General features: G+C 49.3%; 1 protein-coding gene across 1 annotated transcript in view; it reads right to left on the minus strand.

Moving 5' to 3' along the window:
* The window catches only part of APBA2 (amyloid beta precursor protein binding family A member 2), a 63,686-nt gene that overhangs the window by 32,863 nt on the left and 8,810 nt on the right, over positions 1-22,013 (minus strand). The window contains exons 2-3 of the mRNA XM_027089094.1: positions 13,501-13,581; positions 12,401-12,437 (exon numbers count right to left, since the gene is read on the minus strand). Coding sequence (XP_026944895.1) covers positions 12,401-12,437; positions 13,501-13,581 — 118 coding nt within the window. The remainder of the gene's footprint in view (positions 1-12,400; positions 12,438-13,500; positions 13,582-22,013) is intronic.

The raw sequence follows: 22,013 nt of genomic DNA on the forward strand, positions 1-22,013 counted from the left end.
TGGTGATGGTGATGATGGTGGTGATGATGGTGGTGATAATGGTGATGATGATGGTGGTGATGGTGATGACGGTGGTGATGATGGTGATGATGGTGATGACGGTGATGATGATGATGGTGATGACGGTGATGATGACGATGGTGGTGGTGATAATGATGGTGATGGTCATGGTGATGATGGTGATAATGATGGTGATAATGATAGTGATGATGATGATGACGGTGATGATGCTGATGGTGATAATGGTGATGATGGTGCTGGTGATGGTCCTGGTGATGGTGATGATGGTGCTGGTGATGGTGATGATGGTGGTGATAATGATGGTGATAATGGTGATGCGGCTGATGATGGTAATGATGGTGATGATGATGGTGCTGGTGATGGTGATGATGGTGGTGATGATGGTGGTGATAATGGTGATGATGATGGTGGTGATGGTGATGACGGTGGTGATGATGGTGATGATGGTGATGACGGTGATGATGATGATGGTGATGACGGTGATGATGACGATGGTGGTGGTGATGATTGTGATGATCATGGTGATGATGGTGATGATGGTGGTGATGATGGTGATGACGATGATGGTGATGATGGTAGTGATGATGGTGATGGTGATGATGGTGATGATGATGGTGATGACGATGATGGTGATGACGATGATGGTGATGGTCATGATGATGATGATGATGATGTGGAACAGGGTGATGAACAGACAGCGACAGACTGATTCACCCTGCAGGTTCAATCAGTAGGACCTGGAGGGGGCTTGGAGGAGGAAGGATGGAGAGCTAGAGAGCTCACTGCAGGGCTGGATGGATACAGCTGCTACTCACTGAGAAGAGGACCCTGGGAGAGTTCTGAGCTTAGGGGGTGGGGAGGATTCTGAGCAAGTTTAGTGGCAGGAGCCTGGAGTCCCCCAAAAGCAGCTCAGGGGGCAGCTGGACTCAGGAGTCCCAGGGAACTGCATGCCGGTGCCAAGTAAAGCTGCAGGCATGGGAGAATCACCAAGGGGAGGAGGGAGCCGGGTGGGGGCAGGGCTCTGCTGAGCTCCGACGCTCTCTGTCCAGGTGGTGGAAGGTGACCGGCAAAACAGACAAAGAAGGGCACACAGACAGAGAAGGTGGAGGGCAGCCAGGAAAAGAAGGGCCTTAGATAGGGAGGCATGCCCAGCTGTGCAGCACTGGTGGGAGGAGAAAGGTGCCCCAGTGCTTATGGGGCAGTGACCTTGCATATGGGTTGAGGGGTGTGAGGGAGGAACAGAGAAGGAGGCAGCCAGTCCCAAGTCCCAGTTAAGAAGCAGAGGAAGTGAGCATGGGGGTGTGGGCAGACGCAGGGAAGGATACTGTGTTCAGAAGCCAGTGGCCAGGAGCGTGGAAGATACAGGGGAGGAAAGATGTCAGATGGGCTGGGGATCCAAAAGGCAGAGGGGGACCTGACTCCACTGGGAGGAGGGGCATAGCCCTGACTGGACAGGGCGGGAAGGACAGACAGGGAGCAGGCGGGGCACGGAGACCATGTCCAGGAAGCACCCAGATCATAGAAGAGCCGGCCTGGGAAGGGCCTGGAACAGGGAGAGGAGGCAAGAGGGAGGAACATGAGACTGGGCAGACGCGGGGGTGGTGTCTGGCCCCGAGTGGGCTCTGCCTGCCCCCAATACCTTGCCCACCACATCAGCCTGTCCCAGAGCCAGACGCCCCAACACAGCCAAGGCGGTGCCTCTGAGAAGCCGTGCAAGGGTAAAGGTGATCCTGTAAGGCTGACGTAAAAGAGAAGACGCTGTCTGAAAGCCAGACCATGGGACACTCCCGGGGAGAGGCCACGCCTGGGTCTGCAGGCAGGGGGCAGCATCACTGAGGAAAGGGCTGAGGGATGCACAGCGCGGAGCATTAGACACTGGCTGGAGATAAAGTCACTGACCACTGGGAGGAAGCGACTCAAAAACAGGGAGTCAAGGAAAAAAAGGTCAAAGCCAAACCTGATACAGTGCATAAATCTGCCCACGAGAACTCCTTCCCAGAAAAAGCAGGATGAATACAAAAACTGGCAAAAATAGGAAAAGGCGTATGCATGAGGTTGTTTCCTGCAGCCCTATTTGTAACAGCAAAAAAACTGGAAACCACCCCAATGTTCCTGCAGAGGGAACATCCAACTGCACGGGGGTCGGGCGGGTCTCTGGAGCAGCAGAGTCCTCCACACACTGCCCTGCCCTGCGCAGCATGGAACTCATCACATCCAGGATTCAGGATTAAGTTAAAAAAGCAGGATGGAGAGACAATTACCCAACTCATTATCCAAGAAAGGGGAAGATATGCTTATAAGAAAAGTATGTGAAACGTCAAAAATGCTTATCTGCAGTGGGAGGAAAGGACTGAGGGGAGAGGGGTAATAGGGAAAGGAACTGAATATCTGTGCATATACGCTGTTATGTATGTTTGATTTTTTTTTTTTTTTTTTTGGTATGCGGGCCTCTCACTGTTGTGGCCTCTCCCCCGTTGTGGAGCACAGGCTCAGTGGCCACGGCTCACGGGCCCAGCCACTCCGCGGCATGTGGGATCTTCCCGGACTGGGGCACAAACCCGTATCCCCTGCATCGGCAGGCGGACTCTCAACCACTGCGCCACCAGGGAAGCCCTGTGCGTTTGATTTTTGAACCATGTAAGTACTTTATATAATTATAAAACGAGATTAAATTTTAAAGAGTAAATTCCTAAGATTTAAAAGAAAAATGAATCTAAATGTGTATCCAGTTATGACCTAATCACAAAGAGAAGAACCATTCCCAATGATTGTCGAATGCAGTGATTTGCTGGTACATCCCTTGTGAGCTAAACTCTAAAGACAAAAGTCAGTGCAAACAAATCTTTACTGTATCTATACTGTAATCCAGTGTCCTCGGTGACACTGGTATTGCTATTCTGTGACTGCTGTATGATTAGTGGAATAAAACAAATGCAGAATTATGTTGGTGAACTTGAGACTGGGGATTTGGGACCTAGGAAAAGGAAGATACAAATGTAAAAAACCCTATAGTGCTAGCAAAGCATCAGTATGAATCATGATGTATTTTATCTTAAAAATATACAGAATATTAGTTACTTATATATACATATGGGTAATTAATTATCCCCAAAGTTAGCAGCTACAATGATACAAATTTATTATCTCAGTTTCTGTGGGTGGGGAATCTGGGTGCCTCTGGTCAGGGTCTCTCTCAAGGCTGGAGTCACCATGACAATCAGGGCTGTAGCCATCTTAATAGGAGAGGATCCACTTCCAAGTTCACTTATAGGGCTGCTGGCCAGAGACTCCACGTGGGCATCTATCTGACAGAGCCACTCACAACGTGGCAGAGTAGGCAAGCAAGAAAGAGCAGAAAAGAAGTCACAGGCTTTCGGTAACCTAATCTTGGGAAGGACATCCCTTCTGTCATATTCTGTCCACTAGAAGTGAGTCAATAAGTCCAACGTGCTCTCAAGGGGAGAGGTTACCCAAGGCCACAAATACCAGCAGGTGGGGCTCACTGGGAGCCATCCCACCACAGATACATTTCTTACCCTTCTGACCAAATCAGTCGCAATGAGCACCCACAGTGAGCAGATTATAGTCTCTTAGTACGAGTTCCCAGGGCTCCTGTTAGAAACAACTTGTCCTAGTCCTGAAGCGAGAGGTGTTTAAGATGAGCCTGGAATATCTAGTCAAACCAGAAAGCCAGGAAGCTACCAAAGGCGACAGAGGTCATGTTGACAGGACTCGGGAAGCAACCTCGGGAGGCTCCCACTGGCCAAAGACAGGACAACCTCAGCGCCAATAAGGATAACATCCACGACGCAGTGTGACATGCCAACCGTGCTTCGACCCTAGAGTGCCTGATGGTGCTGATCTGTAGAGGCTGTTAGGGAAACTTATTAATTTAAAATTTTTTAAATAAAGAGAAGGAATCAAGTAGTTAACTAGTTTTTCCTATATGAACCGTACTCTGGGTAACTGAATATCTGACGAGGGCAAGTTTCTCTGCAGAGGAAAACTCCAGATAATCAAGAAGAAATGAGAAATGATGGAACTAGAACACCATCATTTTGCAACCTCTAATCAATTACTGGATCCAGACAATGATCATTAATGGTTGCTAATATTACAAAGAGAGAAACAAAGAACCAGCCTGTGCCGCCTGATGGAAAAACACAATACCTATGACGGTTGGGGTTTTTTGCCGGAAACAACCAGACTAAATCTGATCAAGCCTCTTTATCTAAACACCCAACATTTTACAGCAATAACCCCAGGAGGATGCAATCAGCAAAGTCCAGGCTGCAGGGCACTCCATGAAACAAATGATACAGATTCTTCCACAAGAGCAGCAACAAAAATATTGTCAATGAGAAAAAAGAGAGATGGATAGAGAACCTATAAAATAAGACGCATAAGAGAATGGGACACATAGCTGATCTCAATGCATGGCCCTTGTCTGGACCTCATACAGATAAGCACACTGTAATCTGGGGGAAGGCAAACACGGCCTGGGGATTTAATGATACAAGAAATGATTATTTGATTTTAGTCGTGGTAATTGTATTGCAGTATCTTTAAACACAAACTTCCTGTCTTTTAGAGATACATATTCGAAACATTTAAAGAGGATAGTGAGATCTGAGGTTTGCTTTAGAATAATCTAGGAGAGGGTGGGGATGTAGAGGAAGCAAGACTGGCCGTGAGCAGGTCGAGACTGAAGCCGAGGACACAGGAAGCTCATCATAGTATTCTCTCTTCTTTTGTATACATTTGAAACTTTTTATGCTAAAAAATTAAAAGGATGTATCTCCCCAAAAGGCATCATTTTAAAAGAAATCACTATTCTAGAGCATTGTCCCTTGTATTCTACCCAATGAATTAGACAAGAGGAAAAAGTAACAGAAAACAAGAGTGGAAGCAGCAAAAATCATTCTTATTTGCAGACGGCATGACTGTGTTCCAAGAAAAACCCAAGAAAACAACTAAAAATCTACTCAAAAAAGAAAAGAATTCATTAAGGCAGCTGTTCCAAATTTAATATATTAAAAAATCAATAGCTTTCTTTGTAGCTACAAATAGTAATAGAAAAAAAAAACGAAACAAGAGATAAGATTTACAAAAGCAATAAAAGGGATAAAACACCAAGGAATAAACTAACAACATGTGTGTTGGATTTTTATGAAAAATATTTTATTGATGAAGATAAACAAGCTTGAATAAATGGAAAGATAAGTCCTTTTCTGGCTAAGATTCTATATTGTAAAGCGGACACTTCCCCTATATAGATAAATTTAATGCATGGCATGCCAAATTAAAAAAACAATAGGAATTTTTATTGCATATCTAGATAAACTGATTCTAAAGCTTCTATGGAAAAATAAATATGCGAGAGGATCCAGGGAATTTGTGATCAGGAATGATGGTGGCAAGGGGAAGAACTAGCTGTACCAGGGAATAAATATACTGTATAATATACTGTATATTATATACTGTACCAGTATAAATCCAGGAAAGCAAGCAGCCTGGTTCGGGAACCTGAGTGGGCAAATCAGTGTAACAGATCCAGAAACAGCCCTACATGTACATGGCAAATTTAATGTATGATGAAGGCTGCATTTCAAACCAGTGGAAAAAAAGATTCATTGAACAGCTTTGGCACAACTGGTTAGCTGTCTCATTTGAAATGTAACTTTTCCTGGATCCATATACCAAAGTAAATTCCAAATAAATCAAATATTTAATTAATTCAAAATAAAATCATAAAAGCTCTAGAAGAAAACTTTATCTTCAAAATATCTTAGGACTGTGAAGGTCATACTAATCTCAAAAACTCAGTAACCTCAAAGGAAAAAGATGAATACACTTGACTACATAAAATGTTCAGCAAATTTTAAAATGTACAAAAAGAAATTCAAAAGACAACTGTAACCTGGGGGAAACTTTTGCAATATAAATCAAAGGGCTAATTTCCTTTATATGTAAAGAACAGCACAAATAAATAAGAAACACCAAAAATCTGATAGAGGGATGGGCAAGGGAAATAAACATGCAATGCACAGTGAAAGAAACACAAACAGCTTATAAGCATAGGAAAATGGTATCTGGGATTCACTTCTGATGGAAAATATGCACGTGAAACTACCAAGATACCTCTTTCCACCCATCAGCCTGGGGCTAAGAGCAAACAGGGGGATGGCACACAGTACAGGTGACCCACATGCTCACACATGACGGAGAGCCATGTGACCTCTCTGCCTCTTGGGAAAGCAATCTGGTCATCTTTATCCAAGCAGGCGTGATGCTAACCTGTAACCCCGCTCTATCCAGGAAGTGCTTTTCCAAAACAACTCACACCATGGGACTTTCCTGGTGGAGCAGTGGTTAAGAATCTGCCTGCCAATGCAGGGGACACGGGTTCGAGCCCTGGTCCGGGAAGATCCCACATGCCGTGGAGCAACTATGCCCATGTGCCACAACTACTGAGCCTGCGCTCTAGAGCCTGTGAGCCACAACTACTGAGCCCATGTGCCACAACTACTGAAGCCCGCGCCCCTAGAGCCCGTGCTCCACAACAAGAGAAGCCACCGCAATGAGAAGCCCGTGCACCGCAACGAAGACTAGCCCGACACAACTAGAGAAAGTCTGCACACAGCAACAAAGACCCAATGCAACCAAAAAAAAAAGGAAGAAAGAAAAGAAAAGAACTCAACTCACACCTGATCACAAGCACCCACGAGGCTGCTCAGCGCTACACAGAGTGGAAACCATGTAACCATCAGTCCAGAGGGGGCTGATTAATAATACCCCATCGTAGGGCATCCTAGGGCCACGTCACTGACTCCTGTGTTACCACTTGAATAATTAGGTGAATTTATAGTTGTTGTCTCTACCAAGAAATCTATCAAGAAGTGGAATCTACCAAGAAGTGAGAGAACTAAGTGCAGACCCATGTGGCCCGTATCTATTTTAAGAAAAAGGTCTACAATCAACTATACTTCAATAAAATATTACAAAATAAATAAAAAGCTCTATGTATAGTCTTATATACGTCCAGGAAATTTCTGGCAGGATTCACAGGAAATTTAACAACGGCTTCTACTGCAGAGAGGGATTAGGGGTCTGGGATGTGCAGATAGAAAAGGGGAAGGTACCACAGGGTAGAAATCATTTTTCAATCTTATGGCTCTTGGATTGATCCAAGCACTACTCACAGAAAGTTTAACAAACCTCTATTGGTGAATAAATGTTCCCATTTAAAAACAGGTCCAAGGGGGCTTCCCTGGTGGCGCAGTGGTTGAGAGTCTGCCTGCTAATGCTAGGGACATGGGTTCGAGCCCTGGTCTGGGAAGATCCCACATGCCACGGAGCGACTGGGCCCGTGAGCCACAACTACTGAGCCTGCGCGTCTGGAGCCTGTGCTCCTCAACAAGAGAGGCCACGATAGTCAAGAGGCCCGCGCACCGCGATGAAGACTGGCCCCCGCTTGCCACAACTAGAGAAAGCCCTCGCACAGAAACGAAGACCCAACACAGCCAAAAATAAATAAATAAATAAATTTATAAAAAAAAAAAAAAAAACACAGGTCCAAGCCCTATTCATGCTGAGCAAATAGAATACTGGAGAAAAGATCTCACATGGTTTTGTTTGTTTCTAACAAGGAGAAGTCTTTTTGGTTTTCCTAAGCCCTCTATGGAACGCTCCGCTCTCTTCTGACTCCCACCCTCCGGCCAATAGCACCCCAGACCCAGGGGGCCCACGTGTCCACCCAGGCCTGCTCTGGGCTCAGGAGCCCTGCCCCTGTCACGGGCTGACAAGGAGGAGGTGAGAGCTGCCTTCAACTCAGGAGTCTTATGTGGACAGGTTCACCCCAATTGCTTACTTTAAGAGCAAACCAAGGCTCAGGTCTGAAGTGCCCAGTGTATGAATATAGCCAAGTGGCTTCATCACCACTGTGAGGACCCCTCAGAGAGGGAAGGTGTGAGGTGAGCGCATCCCAAGGTCTGGAAGTCGGGGAATGAGGCCCCCATGATCTCCCAGCACCCACGGTGGGACACTGACAGGTTCAGACAACAGGGTGTAAGGACCCCTTTAAGGGGCCCTGGACTGGAGGACCAGCGGCATCTGAGCACAAGCCCAGGGTCTTGGTGGGGTGTGGGTGGTCCAGGACACCTCACGGGAGCCTTGGCTGCTGGACCGGGGGAGAGCAGTGTGAGGAACAGAACACCATCTATCAGCCTTTGTTTGGTGCTGAAGCTGCTGCTGTGGGGCTCCACTGCCCGAGACCAGCACCAGACTTTGGGTTTTAATAAGCACATGTCTGGTTTGATAGAAAAGCTAGACTTTCACATATACTCGTTCAGAAGCAGGTGACCCTTTGGCCCACGTGGACGCACGCTGCCACCTCCACGGCCCGCGGAAGGGAACATCCTGGCGTTCCTGCTACTCCTTGCCGCCTGGGATGCCTCCCCACGGGATGGTGGGAGAGCTCTGTGCAGGGGTCCACCCTCCACAGGTACCCTGCAGTGTCAACCTTCCAAACCAAGAGGGTCCGAGAGGGCCAGCGTCTTCCCACAGACGGTGGTCACCGGGGGGGCTCTTCCCTCAATGACTTGGTGACTCCGAGCCTGAGTGGGGCCAGCAGCTCTGATATCTGGAAGGTTATCCTCAGTGGGCTCCCCAGAACTGGAGCTGTGCATCTTCACCAGGTGAAGGCAGCCCCACTCCTGCTGCACCCGGCGGGCTGCTCGGACAGTACAGCAGGGCACGGCGAGCTCAGACCCCAGCCCGGTTCCCATCCCGGCTGTGCAGGGACCACCTGGCCATGTGCCCTCTCTGAGCCTCGGTTTACTCATCTGTGGCAGCACCGTCCCTGGGGGTTGTTAGGAGGTCACCGAGACTGCACGGTTAAGGCATCAGTGCCGTGCCGGGCCCGAGTAGCGCTGACAAGGACTATCTGGCCCGTTACTGATGGTGTTGAATGAAGGCGTATCAGGGAGTCAGGAAACCAGCTCGGCAAGGAAGGCGGGCTGTCAAGTACCCAGACGTGCGTCCAAGGCCAGGCTCCGCCCTTTGGCAGCCATGGGGGCTCGGAGGAGCCTCACTGCTTCCTAACCTGTGAGTTAGGCTGACGTGAATGAGATGCACAGGGCCCAGCACAGGGACTGGCACACACCCAGCGCCTGAGACATGTGAAGACGGCATCACTGTAACTGTGAACTGTCATCTTTCATTATTATTAACAACACAGGATGTGAAGTAAGGCATGAGTTGGGACTGAAGGCTCGCCCTCATCAAGGCTCCAGGAAGGTTTCCCGCAGTGCAGAGCTGGCAGAAGGCCCACTCCTCCTCAAGGTCACAGTGGGCCTTCTCAGCCCTTGAGACCTCGGGCCGCAGGACTGAACGTGCCCGAAGACTCCCCCGCACTTGGAATGCTCGCCTGCCAGACGGGGTGTGGCCGACACCGAGGGCATATCCCCTCCAGCCCCCTCTCCAGACCTGCTCCCCTCCTTCCTGGAAGCCCAGTGGTCCAGGCAAGCCTGAGGTTCAGGGTGCAGTCACTGGCACATCTCTGGCCGATGGGAGACAAAGAGGTCATCAGGGACTTTAAGGTTCAACTAAACACTCAGAGTCATGAGGGCTCCTAAGTTCAACCAGACGTGGGGCTGCTTCCTCAGAGGGAATAAGGCAGGAAGCACAGTCTGTCGGCTGGATTCTTCCGAGAGTCCACACAGTGTCCACACAGCCGCCCAGGGGCTCGCCTTGAGCATGAGGGTAAGAAACGCCCATCAGGGAGGGTGTGTGGAGCCGTCCCAGTGTCCCAGGAGACAACACCTCCTACACTCACTCCATGGGTACGGCTTCCAGGGGCCCCTCGAGGGACACATCCGGTTACAAGGCACCCTCCATGGGAAGTCCAAAGCTTTGTACTCCGCAAAGATGCATCTTCCATCGAGACGCAGCCACCATCTTTCCCATCTCTATCATGGCTGGTGTGGACTTTTGCCCTTTTCTCTCTGCTTCCTGCCCGGAACAGGAAGTGGTGTCCGGAAGGATACAGACACTGGCTGGGGCTGAGGTGACCCACCCGAGGAGAAGGCCGATCCCCGTGTCACAAACCCATGGAGCCAGGAGCCACTCGCCTCTGGACCTCAGTACACAACAAGCTTCCCTGTTTGGACGAGCTCCCAGTAGGTGCACGGAAATGCATTCTTAACTGATCAAGGTGTCTAATTTGGGGGTGGTTTCCCCACATTCATTCCATCCTAGGGTGTTTCATCATTATCTCTTCCTGTTCCTGAGTCAGACTTTTGGTCCTTCAAGTCTTTGTTGAATATGAATCCTCTGCTATGAAGGGGTGTGTGTTTGCTTTAAGATCGCTACGTTTTCTTAACAGTCAAAGGGCTTCTCTTCTATAGGACACTCTCAAGTAAGGCAGTCCACACTGGTTTGAGCTGGTCACAAGCAGCCTTAGCCAGTCTGGGTTGGTTGGAGGCAGCTGTTTTGATTTGGTCTAGAACAGTCAGCTGGTATAGAGCGGGGAGTCTTCTGGAAGTCTGACTGCTAGAGGTATGACTCGGGGCACCCAGGCACACACTCTGCTCCCGGTCCCTCCCCCTCCCCTCCCTGCAAGTGTGAGGCCGATTGAAGCCAGGGGAGCTTCATGTGCAAATCATCCCCCCAGACAGTTTGAGGGAGTCCTGCCCAAATGGCGCCATGAAATACGTTGAAAAGTGAGCTTCGGGACTTCCCTGGAGGTCCAGTGGTTAGAGCTCGGCACTTTCACTGTGGAGGGCCCGGGTTCAATCCCTGGTCGGGGAACTAAGGTCTCGCAAGCCGCGCGGAGTAGGCAAACAAAACAAAAGACAAGTGAGCTTCTTGGATCCACAAGAGCCTCCATCGCCAGACCAGTGGACTGGCACAGCCCCATCCTGGCATCCTGATCACCAAGGAGACTGGAGCTGGGATGTCCCACATCCTCCCCTATGAAGGAGATGCTGGGTCCTGCCAGTCCCTGGGTCCTGGAACAACCACACTAGCAGGCTGGACTGGGATCATCATCATCTACTGTGACCTGATGAAAACCAGTGTGATCCAGTCTGAACCAGCTAAAATGTACCCCAAACCACATGTAAACTGCTGAGCGAAATCCATCTGAGCCTACTGGAAGTGGTCAAAGTGGGGTCAAGGCTATTGGAATTGTGTAATATTGGTTCCGACAGTTCAAAACTGGTTTTTATCCAGCTGGAACAACACCGAGCCAGTATAACGTGGAACCAGTTGCAACCGGGTTGAGCCAGTGAATTCACTTTTAACCAGTTTGAGTTGGGCTAGCCTGATTTAAACCAGTCAGTCCCTTGAAAGGGAATTTGAGGACTTCAGTTTCCCGGGTTTTTTTAGTTCTTTACTGAAAAAGAAAACCAGGGTAGCGAAAGTCTGAAGTCATTTACTTCTGAAGATTAATCTACCTTGCTCGCATAAATATTCATAAAAATCAATTACCAGCTTATTGAAAGAATTAATAAACTTCACATTGTTTATTGTGACCCACTAGCAAAAGCAGGAATCAGCCTCCTGGCAAAGCAAAGATTCTACTTTTAAGAGGCTCTTTACCGTGTGGTTGGAGGGCATCCTAAAGGAGTTGCCGGGGGTTCCCTGATGCCCTTCAGACAACAGCCAAGCAGGAGTGCTCCCCACACCAAAAGTGACACAGAACAGATCAGCTGGGGTTTTTTTTTTTTTTTTTGCGGTACGCGGGCCTCTCACTGTTGTGACCTCTCCCGTTGCGGAGCACAGGCTCAGCACAGGCTCAGCGGCCATGGCGCACGGGCCCAGCCGCTCCGCGGCATGTGGGATCTTCCCAGACCGGGGCACGAACCCGTGTCCCCTGCATCGGCAGGCGGACTCTCAACCACTGCGCCGCCTGGGAAGCCCTGGGTTGTTTTTTTTTCAAATTGAATGTTAAAATACAATATTAACCTCCTCAAAAGAGACAGGAGAGTGGAAGGAAATGAAGAGTCTTTAAAAAAAAAAAAACTAGCAGTCTGAATTTGGATGCAATTATATCCACCCTAATCAAAAGTGTTAGATCATAATTAGCAGCTTATACAGAGACATTTCAATCTATTAATTCAATCATCGTGTCATGTGTGAGGCCATTACTGAAAGTATAATTAAATGGGATGGTCTCCTGTTCCCTAATCAATTGCATCTTCTCCCCTCCCATTGAAGACGTGGGGCCGAGCACCTTGCCTTATTGTAGAACTGCCTTCCCCTTGAAGGTGTGTTTTCTACACAAGCTTTGTGGGGGAAAACCAAAAGTCAAAGTCCCATTTGCTTTGACATAAAAATATGTCAGCTGCCCCCTAAGAGAGAAAATTCAGTCACTTACCAGCCACAAAACTTGGAAATGATGCCACCTTCTTCGTCTGTTAGGAAATATGAAAACACACACACACAATAGGTTTAAGTAGTTAGCCCATAAGATCTAGGTTAAGATGATTAATTACCATAATTAATGGTGGTAATTAATTATGGTAATTAATTACCATAATTAATTAATCATGACTGGTCTTCCCAAGAAGTCAGCTCCTTACAGCAAACCAGTGTCTTTCCGGCGCCATGATGTTTGGGTGGGGTACATGTAACCAATTCTCATGGAAAACCTGGGGTACAAAAGGCCATCAGCTAAAACCAGATTAGCATGTCACTGCTAGAAGGAATATACCCAGTGGTTCCCTAACTGGTGGGCATGAGAATTTCCAGGTACATCTTTAAAAGCAAGGAAGGAGACCAGACGCCACTGCATGGGTGGCCACAGTTATTTCATCCAAGTTAGAAAATCTCATCCAAACCATGTTATCCAGAAAAGGGAAATAACTTGCTTAAGGCCTCATTCTAATAACCTCCCCATCACGGCAGTGAAAGTTTACATGGGATTGTTTTTTAAAACCACATTGTTGGTCTAGAACTGTGGTTCTCAACCCAAGTGATTTTTGTCCCCAAGGGGACATACGGCAATTTCTGTAGACATTTTTGGTTGTCACAACTGGGGGAGGAGGGCTGCTACTAGCGTCTAGTGGGTAGAGGCCAGGGATGTGTCTAAACACCCTGCAGCGCAAAGAACGGCCCTTCACAACAAAGAAGGATCTGGCCCCAAATGTCAATGGCGCCACCCTTGAGTAATCCTGTTTTAGAACATGACTGTCAGATAATGGGATAGAATGAGTTTCTGTGAAATCAGGGAGCACCAATGACCCCCACGCACCAAAGGCAACACATGGGCACACCGTGGTGTGGGTCTGAGTCAACAGGACAGGGCCTTCCCTTCCTCGTCCTGCAGGGCCACCGGGCTTTGCTTGATGGGACCCCCCCCTCCCCCAGGCACTGGGTGGGACAAGAACATGGTGGAGAGGGCGAGCCCATGAAGACAGGGTGGGCAGCTCCCACATCAGGGCCCTGGGCCAGAACTCTCTTCCTTGGAAAAATTACCTCTAGAATGTTGTTATTGTCAACAGGGCCATTGAGATCAGAGCGCTGCTGCTTCCTTGGCTGCTCCAAACCATTGCAAACCTGGAAACCGGGAAGTTAAAGACAAAGATGGTGTTTTCACACGTGAGAAAAAATAAAAATACAAAAATAAATAAAAATTTAAATTTAAAAAAAGAAAAATAAACCAAGACACAAAACTGGAGATACAATATGATACAATTTTGTAAAATGCATGTGTATATAGGTATGTGTGTGTGCATACAGATATAATTTAACTTTTCTGCCAATAATATGTATACTTTTATACTTCTAAAAAATTACTTGAATCATATTTTCTAATTTCTTGTTTATTATTATTTTTAATTGTGGTAAAATACATATAACAGAAAGTTTGCCATCTTAACCATTTGTAAGTGTACAGTTCAGTGGCATTAAGTACTCTCACATTATTATGCAACGTTCACCATCCATCTCCAGAGCACTTTTCATCTTACAAAACTGAAACTCTGTCCCCATCAAATACTAACTCCCTATTCCCACCCCACCGCCAGCCCCCGGCAACCACCAGTTCCCGCTATCAATTTACTCTAAGGAGCGCATACAAGTGGGGTCATACAAGATTTGTCTTTTTGTGACTGGCTTACTTCACTGAGCATAATGTCCTCAAGGTTCATCCCTGTTGTAGCAGGTGTCAGAATGTCTTTCCATTTTAAGGCTGAATAATATTCCACCATTTATACAGACCACTCTTTTGTTTATCCATTCATCAGTCCACGCACACCTGGGTTGCGTCCACCTTTTGGCTGTTGTGAATAATGCTGCTACAAACACCGGTGTACAAATATCTCTCAGAGTGCCTGCTTTCAATTCTTGGGGTATATATACATATATATATATATACCCAGGAGTAGGACTGCAGGATCATATGGTCATTTTATTTTTTATCTTTTGAGGAACCACCATACTGTTTTCCACAGCAGCTAAGCCATTTTACATTCCCAAAAACAGTGTCCAAGGGTTAAAATTATATTTCTAACAAACTTAAATTCTTAGTTCAATGCAAATTCAAAAATCTGAATTCCTTAGTTAATGCAAATTAGTCAGTCTACTACTAAAGGAAAAATGCCCCAAGGACATGTCATAAGTCTTCTCTTAAGGAAGACATCAACCCAAAATTCTTCTTACTTCAATGAACAAAATTTAAAGTTTAGGTATATTTTCTCTACTTAGTGCCCTGTACTATCCAGAAGATCTCTCCAGATCCAAGCACTGAAATCACTGTCCAAACCCCAAAGGAGGCTCTGGTGAGCCAGCATCTTAAGTCAAGTTCCAGAACTTTCTGGAAATAAATCATCAAGCACTAACAATATGATGATGTCAATGACATTAATAAGTTTTATTTACAAATAAATACATTTATATTATGAACATACGTATACATTATATTTACATTATGTTTATTTATAAATAAGTAACATTATTGATCGCATCCTTTCCCATATGAGATGGATGTGCCCATTCCTGCTTTACAGGTAAGAGGACTGAGGCTCCAGGTGTGGACAGGAATGGCCAGGTACCCATAGGCTCAGGCAGCACAGCCATGTGTCGTGTCTTCCCTGCCCTAGACTGTCACTGTCATGGCCTGTGACTTCATTAGATCTCCGTGCGGGGGTTAGAGAAAAATGAAAAGACCCAGGCCCAGCGTCCTAGCCCTGAAGGGAACAGGGGGGTTGTGCACCAGGCAGACCAGGGATTCTAGCTGAGCATCCTCTCCATGACTGCAGGTACCACTGGGCTTCAGAGGCCGTGGGCATGGAGGGGAGGCTCAGACAGGAGGTGGACAAAGCTGGCTGGGTATTAAGGACCGGGCAGATTTGTGCCACATCCCGAGAGCAATCTGGGCTCGCTCAACCCACAGGAAGAAATGAGGCCTTCCCGGAGCCGAGGGGGTGCAGGGCACAGCTGGGGCCAGGAGGGTCAGATGTCTGCTTTGTCCCCTCTTCCTTGCTGGAAGCCCAAAGGACTGCCCCTACCCCAACGCCCCGTGAGCCCCCAGACGGCGCCGGTGGGCCCTGACCTGGCCCCGCTGTTCTGGTCTGTCCCGAGGAAGGGCTCTGGGGCCCCCTGCTCCACCCATCACAGCCGTCCTTTCAGGTCTGGCCCCATCCTTCTCCTTTCAGGTCTAATCTATCCCCCATGGATCCATGCTACCCGAGCTGAGCAGACAGCACCCCTTCCTGCAGGGCTGAGCCTGAAGGGGTCACTCCTGCCAGGGTCCCACTGGAGCCAGGCTTCTTCCCGAACTCCTAATGGGCTCCTGCCACAGCCCTACTGGCTCTGCACCTCCCGCTGTGGACAAGACACACGAGGAAAAACCTCCTGTAATGTCCAAAGGGGTCTCTCACCTCAAAGGGTGCTCCCGTCTGCCTTAAGTAAGGCTCTAATGTGGGACATGCCCCAGACAACCCTCTGCTGTCCCATACACCTCCCAATTTCAAGATCCACTTAGAGCACATCAGTATTTTACCTTCTTGTTTGCGAAATTTCTAACCTGGTGACCGTCCCTAGGCTGAGTTCACAAACTTCATTTCCTGAAGGCCTGCACTGCCTTACAAGGAGCCGAACAGGCACCAGGAATCTCCAAAAACCCCAAAGAAACCAACCAATCAACTGAAAAATGAAAACAGGGTCAACCACACCTAGTACACACTGAGTATTTGTGTCCCCCACCCTCCACTGCCAAAATTCATATGTTGAAACCTAACTCCCAGGGCAATGGTATTATGACGTGGGCTGTTAGGAGGTGATTAGGATTAGATGAGCTCATGAGGGTGGGGTCCTCATGAATGGGATTAGTGCCCTTATAAAGGGGATCTCAGAGAGCTCCCTCGCCCCCCCTGCCACGTGAGGATGTAAAAGAAGATGGCTGTTTAGGGAAGTGGGTTCTCACCAGACACCAAATCTGCCAGTGCCTTGATCTTGGACTTCCAGCCTCCAGAACTAAGAAGTAAATGTCTGTTGTTTCTAAGTCCCCCAGTTTATGGTATTCTGTTTTAGCAGCCCAAAAGTACTAAGATAACACTCCTTCTACAAATGTTACAGATTGGGCTAGGACCTAATTTTTCTGGCAGAAAGAGGACCATCATATGGGGCAACAGACTGTCATCAAGGTGCTGAATACATAGTGGGAAACGGCAACACCAGGACCGCCGCTGGCCTTGTGTTGGGTGTCTCTGGCAAATGGAAGAGGTATCCCTTCTGGGGGACACAGTTCGGGCTTGGCCAGGGGAACCCAGGCTGGAAGTCAGTGCCCTACACCATCTCCCAGACAACTCAGTGTGGGGCCACAGCACGTGGTGACCACAGGCAACACAAGGTCTCAGGTCCACGTACAAGGGCAGCTTCTCCCCAAAGCTTCCACAGGCTCGACCCTTCCCTCCAGGCCAACATTTTCTCTAACTCCCTCCGACCACTCATCACCATGACAACTGCATCTCATAATAAACAGCCGGGGTTGTTTCCGGAGAGGCAGGAGGACGGCTTGCACTGCTTCTCCTTGGGAGAGCCCATCTGGTGCTCAAATTTTCATCTCAGGGGCCAGGGTGGGGGGCTTGGCAGCAGGGGACACAGGATCTGAAATGAACATGGTTAGAGGCCCATATGGATCTCAGAGGGAGATGCTGTTTAAATCCTTCTGTGCCCTCCCCATGGTACAGCAGCCAGGCACACCTCAAAATAAGATGCCAACAGGGATGGGAGGGCCACATCCCTCATCAAGTACCTGTAGTGGGGCGTTCTCACTGCCACCCACTGGAACCCCCATCAGCCATTGCTGGGGGGGAGGGGGGAGTGAAACATGTGACCTGAAATATGCTAATGCAGTGGGGACCCCCTCCAAACCCCACTCCAGGGAGCCCGGAGACCAGAGCACGATGTGATGGCACAGGCTGGTCACAAAATGCCAGGACCAGGGACGGCTGTTCAGGGCAGAGATGACTTGCTTTTAAGAAAAATACACTAATTTGAATAAACTGTTCGAATAAATATCTTGGCTCTAGTTAGGGAAACTAAACCTAGGATTTTTTAACGTGTCAATTCTGATTGTGTCTGCTGGATTAAACTGAAAATCTGGCAATATACCCCACATGGCTTCAGATGGAATAATAGCAAACAAGCGCACGCCCGCTCACACCATCTGGAACAAAAGCTGCGTGTTTCCGAGCGCTGTCCTGAATGACAAGCACATGAGTGACATGGAGGGGAGCTCAGTGAGGGACAGACAGCAAAGTCAAGGAAGCCGCTGGACTGTCCCATCTGCCCCCAGACACAACTCTGAGTCAGAGAAACCCCAAGTGCTGCAGGAGTCTTCTCCAGGAGTCGTTTCTTGCTCTGTTCTCCAAGGCATCGGTCAGCCCGACTCATCGGACATTCCAGCTCAGGAGGGGCAGCTGGCGCAGCGACACTGAGGATGCTCCCGTGGGGCCAAGCTGCGAGCATAACCCACGGGGCCACTGACGGTCTGATCAGCGCCCTCCAGGTCTCCTCTCAAAGGCCCTCCAATCCATCCCCTGACAAATAGGTGGCTCCGAAAAATGACGATTTTGTTCTTTTGCTCCCATTCCTCTTACGATTCAGGCCACTCTGTGATATTTATCTGCAGGAGGAGGAGAGCTTGGATAAAGTCTTTATTCTTATCATAGTTATCCCTCTGGGGATGATCACATCTGTTTTTTTTTTTTTTTTTTTTTTTTTGCGGTACGCGGGCCTCTCACTGCTGTGGCCTCTCCCGTTGCAGAGCACAGGCTCCGGACGCGCAGGCTCAGCGGCCATGGCTCACGGGCCCAGCCGCTCCGCGGCATGTGGGATCTTCCCGGACCAGGGCACGAACCCGTGTCCCCTGCATGGGCAGGCGGACTCTCAACCACTGCACCACCAGGGAAGCCCCATATTCTTCTTTTGATGATACTAACATGGTATGAGCTCAACCATTTTACATACCCCAGTGGTCTGCATGAGCTCTGTGAAAGCCCAGCAGGATTCATAATCTGGCGTCCACCCCTCCTCTGCCCCTTCATGGGCTCAGACTGGCTCAACTTAGTTTTAGATGATTCAAATTGGCTCAGGCCAGTTAATGAGACAAGAGCCTTTTCTTTCTTCTTTTTATTTTATTGTGGCAAATATACATACGATAAAATGTATCGTTTTAACCAATTTTAAGTGGACAATTAAGTGGCATCAAGTTCATTCACACTGATGTACCATCATCACCACCATCCGGCCACAGAACTTTTCATCATCCCCAATGGAAGCTCCGTCCCCTTTAAACACTAACCCCCACTCCCCCCACCCCTATCCTGGCAACCATCAGCCCACTTCCGCCTCTATGGATTTAATTAATGTAGGTACCTCACTTGGGTGGAATCATACAGGATTTGTCCTTTTGTGACTGGCTAATTTCACTCAGCATAGTGGCCTCAAGGTATATCCCCGTTGTAGCAGGTGTCACAATTTCCTTTTTGTTTAGGGCTGAACAATAGTGCTTTGTATGTAAAAGTCTTTTTTTGGAACTTGATCCTTATAACTGTGGTGCAGAAGAGAAATCAATCTTCCCGCAAATACTGTAAAAATTACCAGGCCATGATCTCTGAGTATGGGCCAAATGGCCCATATTTTAGGTGACTTGGAAACCTTTGGCTTAATTCATCCGATTTCATTTTTCTTGGCATTTAAAAGAGGGTTGGAGATGAAATATTAATAAGATATTAGGCAAGAAAAACCTCGGGCAGCAATTCCACTTCATGACATCTCCCGTGATTTGCAAATCCAATGTAGCAAGAAGCACCCTGACCCGCCACTACTCTTGTGTCTGGAGCAGGTTTTGAGGACTGGTGAATGGCTAGACTATCCCTCCTTTCTTGAAATTAACATTCATATTTCTAAAAGTGACCAGCATGCTATCTTTTATATACTTGGGTCCCCGTGAATGAATAAACAAATGAATGACTGTAGAAGGGAATAGATGACAGCAAGGGAGAGCATCTATTTTCAATGACTAGAAAAGAAAGCAGCAGCAGAAGTAGCCAGAGACCTGGCTTGGGTGTGGGGTGGTCTGGGTCTGAGCCGTTCCGAGGAAGACACTTGGGTGGGTGAGTCTGTGTCAGTGCATACCCCTCCACAGCCAGAGACCCAGGAGCTCTGGAAGTGAAGGTCAGGAACAGAGGTCTCCCAGCCGGCACCAAAGGCTGCTTTGAGGGGAAGCGTGAGATCCAAAGTCGAAGTGGGAAGGGTGAGGGGAGGGATAGGGCTGCACCAGAGGTCAGAGTGGGCCAATGGGTCCCAGAGGCAGAATCAGAGGCCGTTTGCAAGTGTCAGGGCCAATGAAGAAGAGGACTGACCAAGGAGGGCAAACAGGCAACGCCCCGAACAACAACCTCCCTCCTACCTGACATGGTGCCCCAAGCACTGTCCCGAGAAGTAACCCCTCGGCCAAAGTCTAGCGCAGGCTCGCTGACCTGCTGGCCTGACTGCACCCAGAGCGCGGCGGGGTGGCCAACCGTGGGGCAGACCCGGCAGTGCCTCAGCACCAAGGACAGCACACCGCCAGCTCTTAAGAGGACCATCTGCTGGCTGTTGAAACCAACCTGAGCAGCCGGGCAACGAGGTTCCGCAAGCCCAGATCCAAGCATCCTTCAGCTCCAGTAGTCTGGGCCTTGGCTTGGTCTCAGGTGGAGAGACCAGCTTCTCTTCCGCGAAGGCTGACTGTGGTCTTGGCAGGGTCTGGAGTCCACGCTAGGCCCTGGGGTGCCATCCTGTGCCTCACCCCCTTCTCAGCCTTTCTGAGCTGTGCTCAGTTTTCCTGAGCTGTCCATGGTATTATCTGATGTAGGGTTGGGAGCTATTCTTGGTTAGCCTCCTATTAAAGACACAGTGCCGTGTCTTTTTTAGTAACTGATTAGCATTGACCGCTATCTGAGCGCTTTGGGGTGCAAACCCCGTGACTGCCATCACCATGCTGTTTCATCTCCGAATCTCGTGCTCAGCAATGTGGTCTTTCTCCCTGAACAGAAGTTGTTACTATATATTCTCCCATGGAGCCCTGCACTTCCTGGGGAATGTCATGTGACTGACTGATATTGTGGGATGTATCTTGAGTCCCTGGCACATGTGGGGGACGGTGGCGGTGCTGCAGGGGCCCGAGGACGGGAGATGCAGGTGGGGCAGCGCCCTGCCTCAGTCCCCCACCCACCTCTCTCCTTCCCCGAAAGCTGCCCTGGACACACACCACTGGCCAAGCAGTGCAATTCGAGTCAAAGCAACGCAATCCCAGCTCCACACGTGGTGGGCACCCTCTCCCTGCTGGCATCTCCTCAGATCCCTCCCTGCCTGCCCTTACAGACGCTCCCCACTCATCCCCTGTGCTCCCACGTGGGAGCCTCTGCCCTGGCCATCCACCAGAGATGCTCAGGGTCCTCCCACTTCCCCATCCCCCTGATGGCCCTGCTCTGTCCCTCTCTCATCAGCATCCTCAATCCAGTCCTTCACCTTCCACCTGTCCTCCTCCAGGGCTCTGGCCCCCGTGACAATCCCCAACCCCACTGCATGCTAAGGACGCCCGTGACCTCCACATTCAGCCCGCCTGGTCAGCTGACTTCCCAAAGCCCCCCCTCAAAGTCCCGAGACCTCTCTGCTTATCACCCACGCGGGAGCCCGTCCCCAGGAAGCCTGCAAGGGACTCATGGGCTGGGCAACGGGGTCTCTGCTGATCACCCAGCCTCACCCGGATGGATGGTGAGTCTCTGCCTGTCTGTCTCCCTCTAGAACGAGCTTCTCGATGCAGGCTTAAGTCTCTTTCACCTCTGCACCCCCAGGGCCTGGCACATCGTAAGTGCAGTTCGCACAGACTGCGTGGGAGGGCTTGCAGACGCCAGCCAGCCCAGGAGGTGGGGAGTGGGAATTACGTTCAGAAACCCCGGGTAAAGGAGGGATGGCGTTTGGAATTAGAGAGAGACTGGTGGTCTGGAGCCCAGCTCATCTGCCTGGAAAGCGGGGATCTCAGTTAACTTTCAATTCAGAATCGAGTGTGAGAAAATCAGGGCACCCTTGGAGATGTGTGGCTGCCACACGGCCCCCCAGATCAGGGAATCCAGAGCAGAAAGGGGCTGAGGATGCCACCAGGAGGACGTGAGGACCGCCCCCCAAGAAATCCCTGTGGTGAGAGGGGGCACCTGAAGAGGGCCTGCAGAGAGGGGAGAGTCTGAGGGCACCCGGGGAGCTGCTCCCATCCCACCTGTCACCCCCGCCCATCAGGCCCCACCCGTCTCCACGGTGTCCCTGGCCAGTCCCATGCCTCCTCTCATCCTGCCTCACCCTGCTGGCTTCGTCCCTCCCTTGATGTCACCCCAGAAAATGGGGACATCGTCTTGCTCCCTGCCCGGCCCAGCACGGTCCAGGCTGTGTGCAGAGCCTCACCTGACTGCCTCCCCCACCTCCTGAGATTCCCACGGATGTAAGAC

The sequence above is a fragment of the Aethalodelphis obliquidens genome, unplaced genomic scaffold, assembly GCF_003676395.1.
Source record: "Aethalodelphis obliquidens isolate GAN/ISIS:26980383/991018 unplaced genomic scaffold, ASM367639v1 scaffold65, whole genome shotgun sequence".
NCBI lineage: Eukaryota > Metazoa > Chordata > Mammalia > Artiodactyla > Delphinidae > Aethalodelphis > Aethalodelphis obliquidens.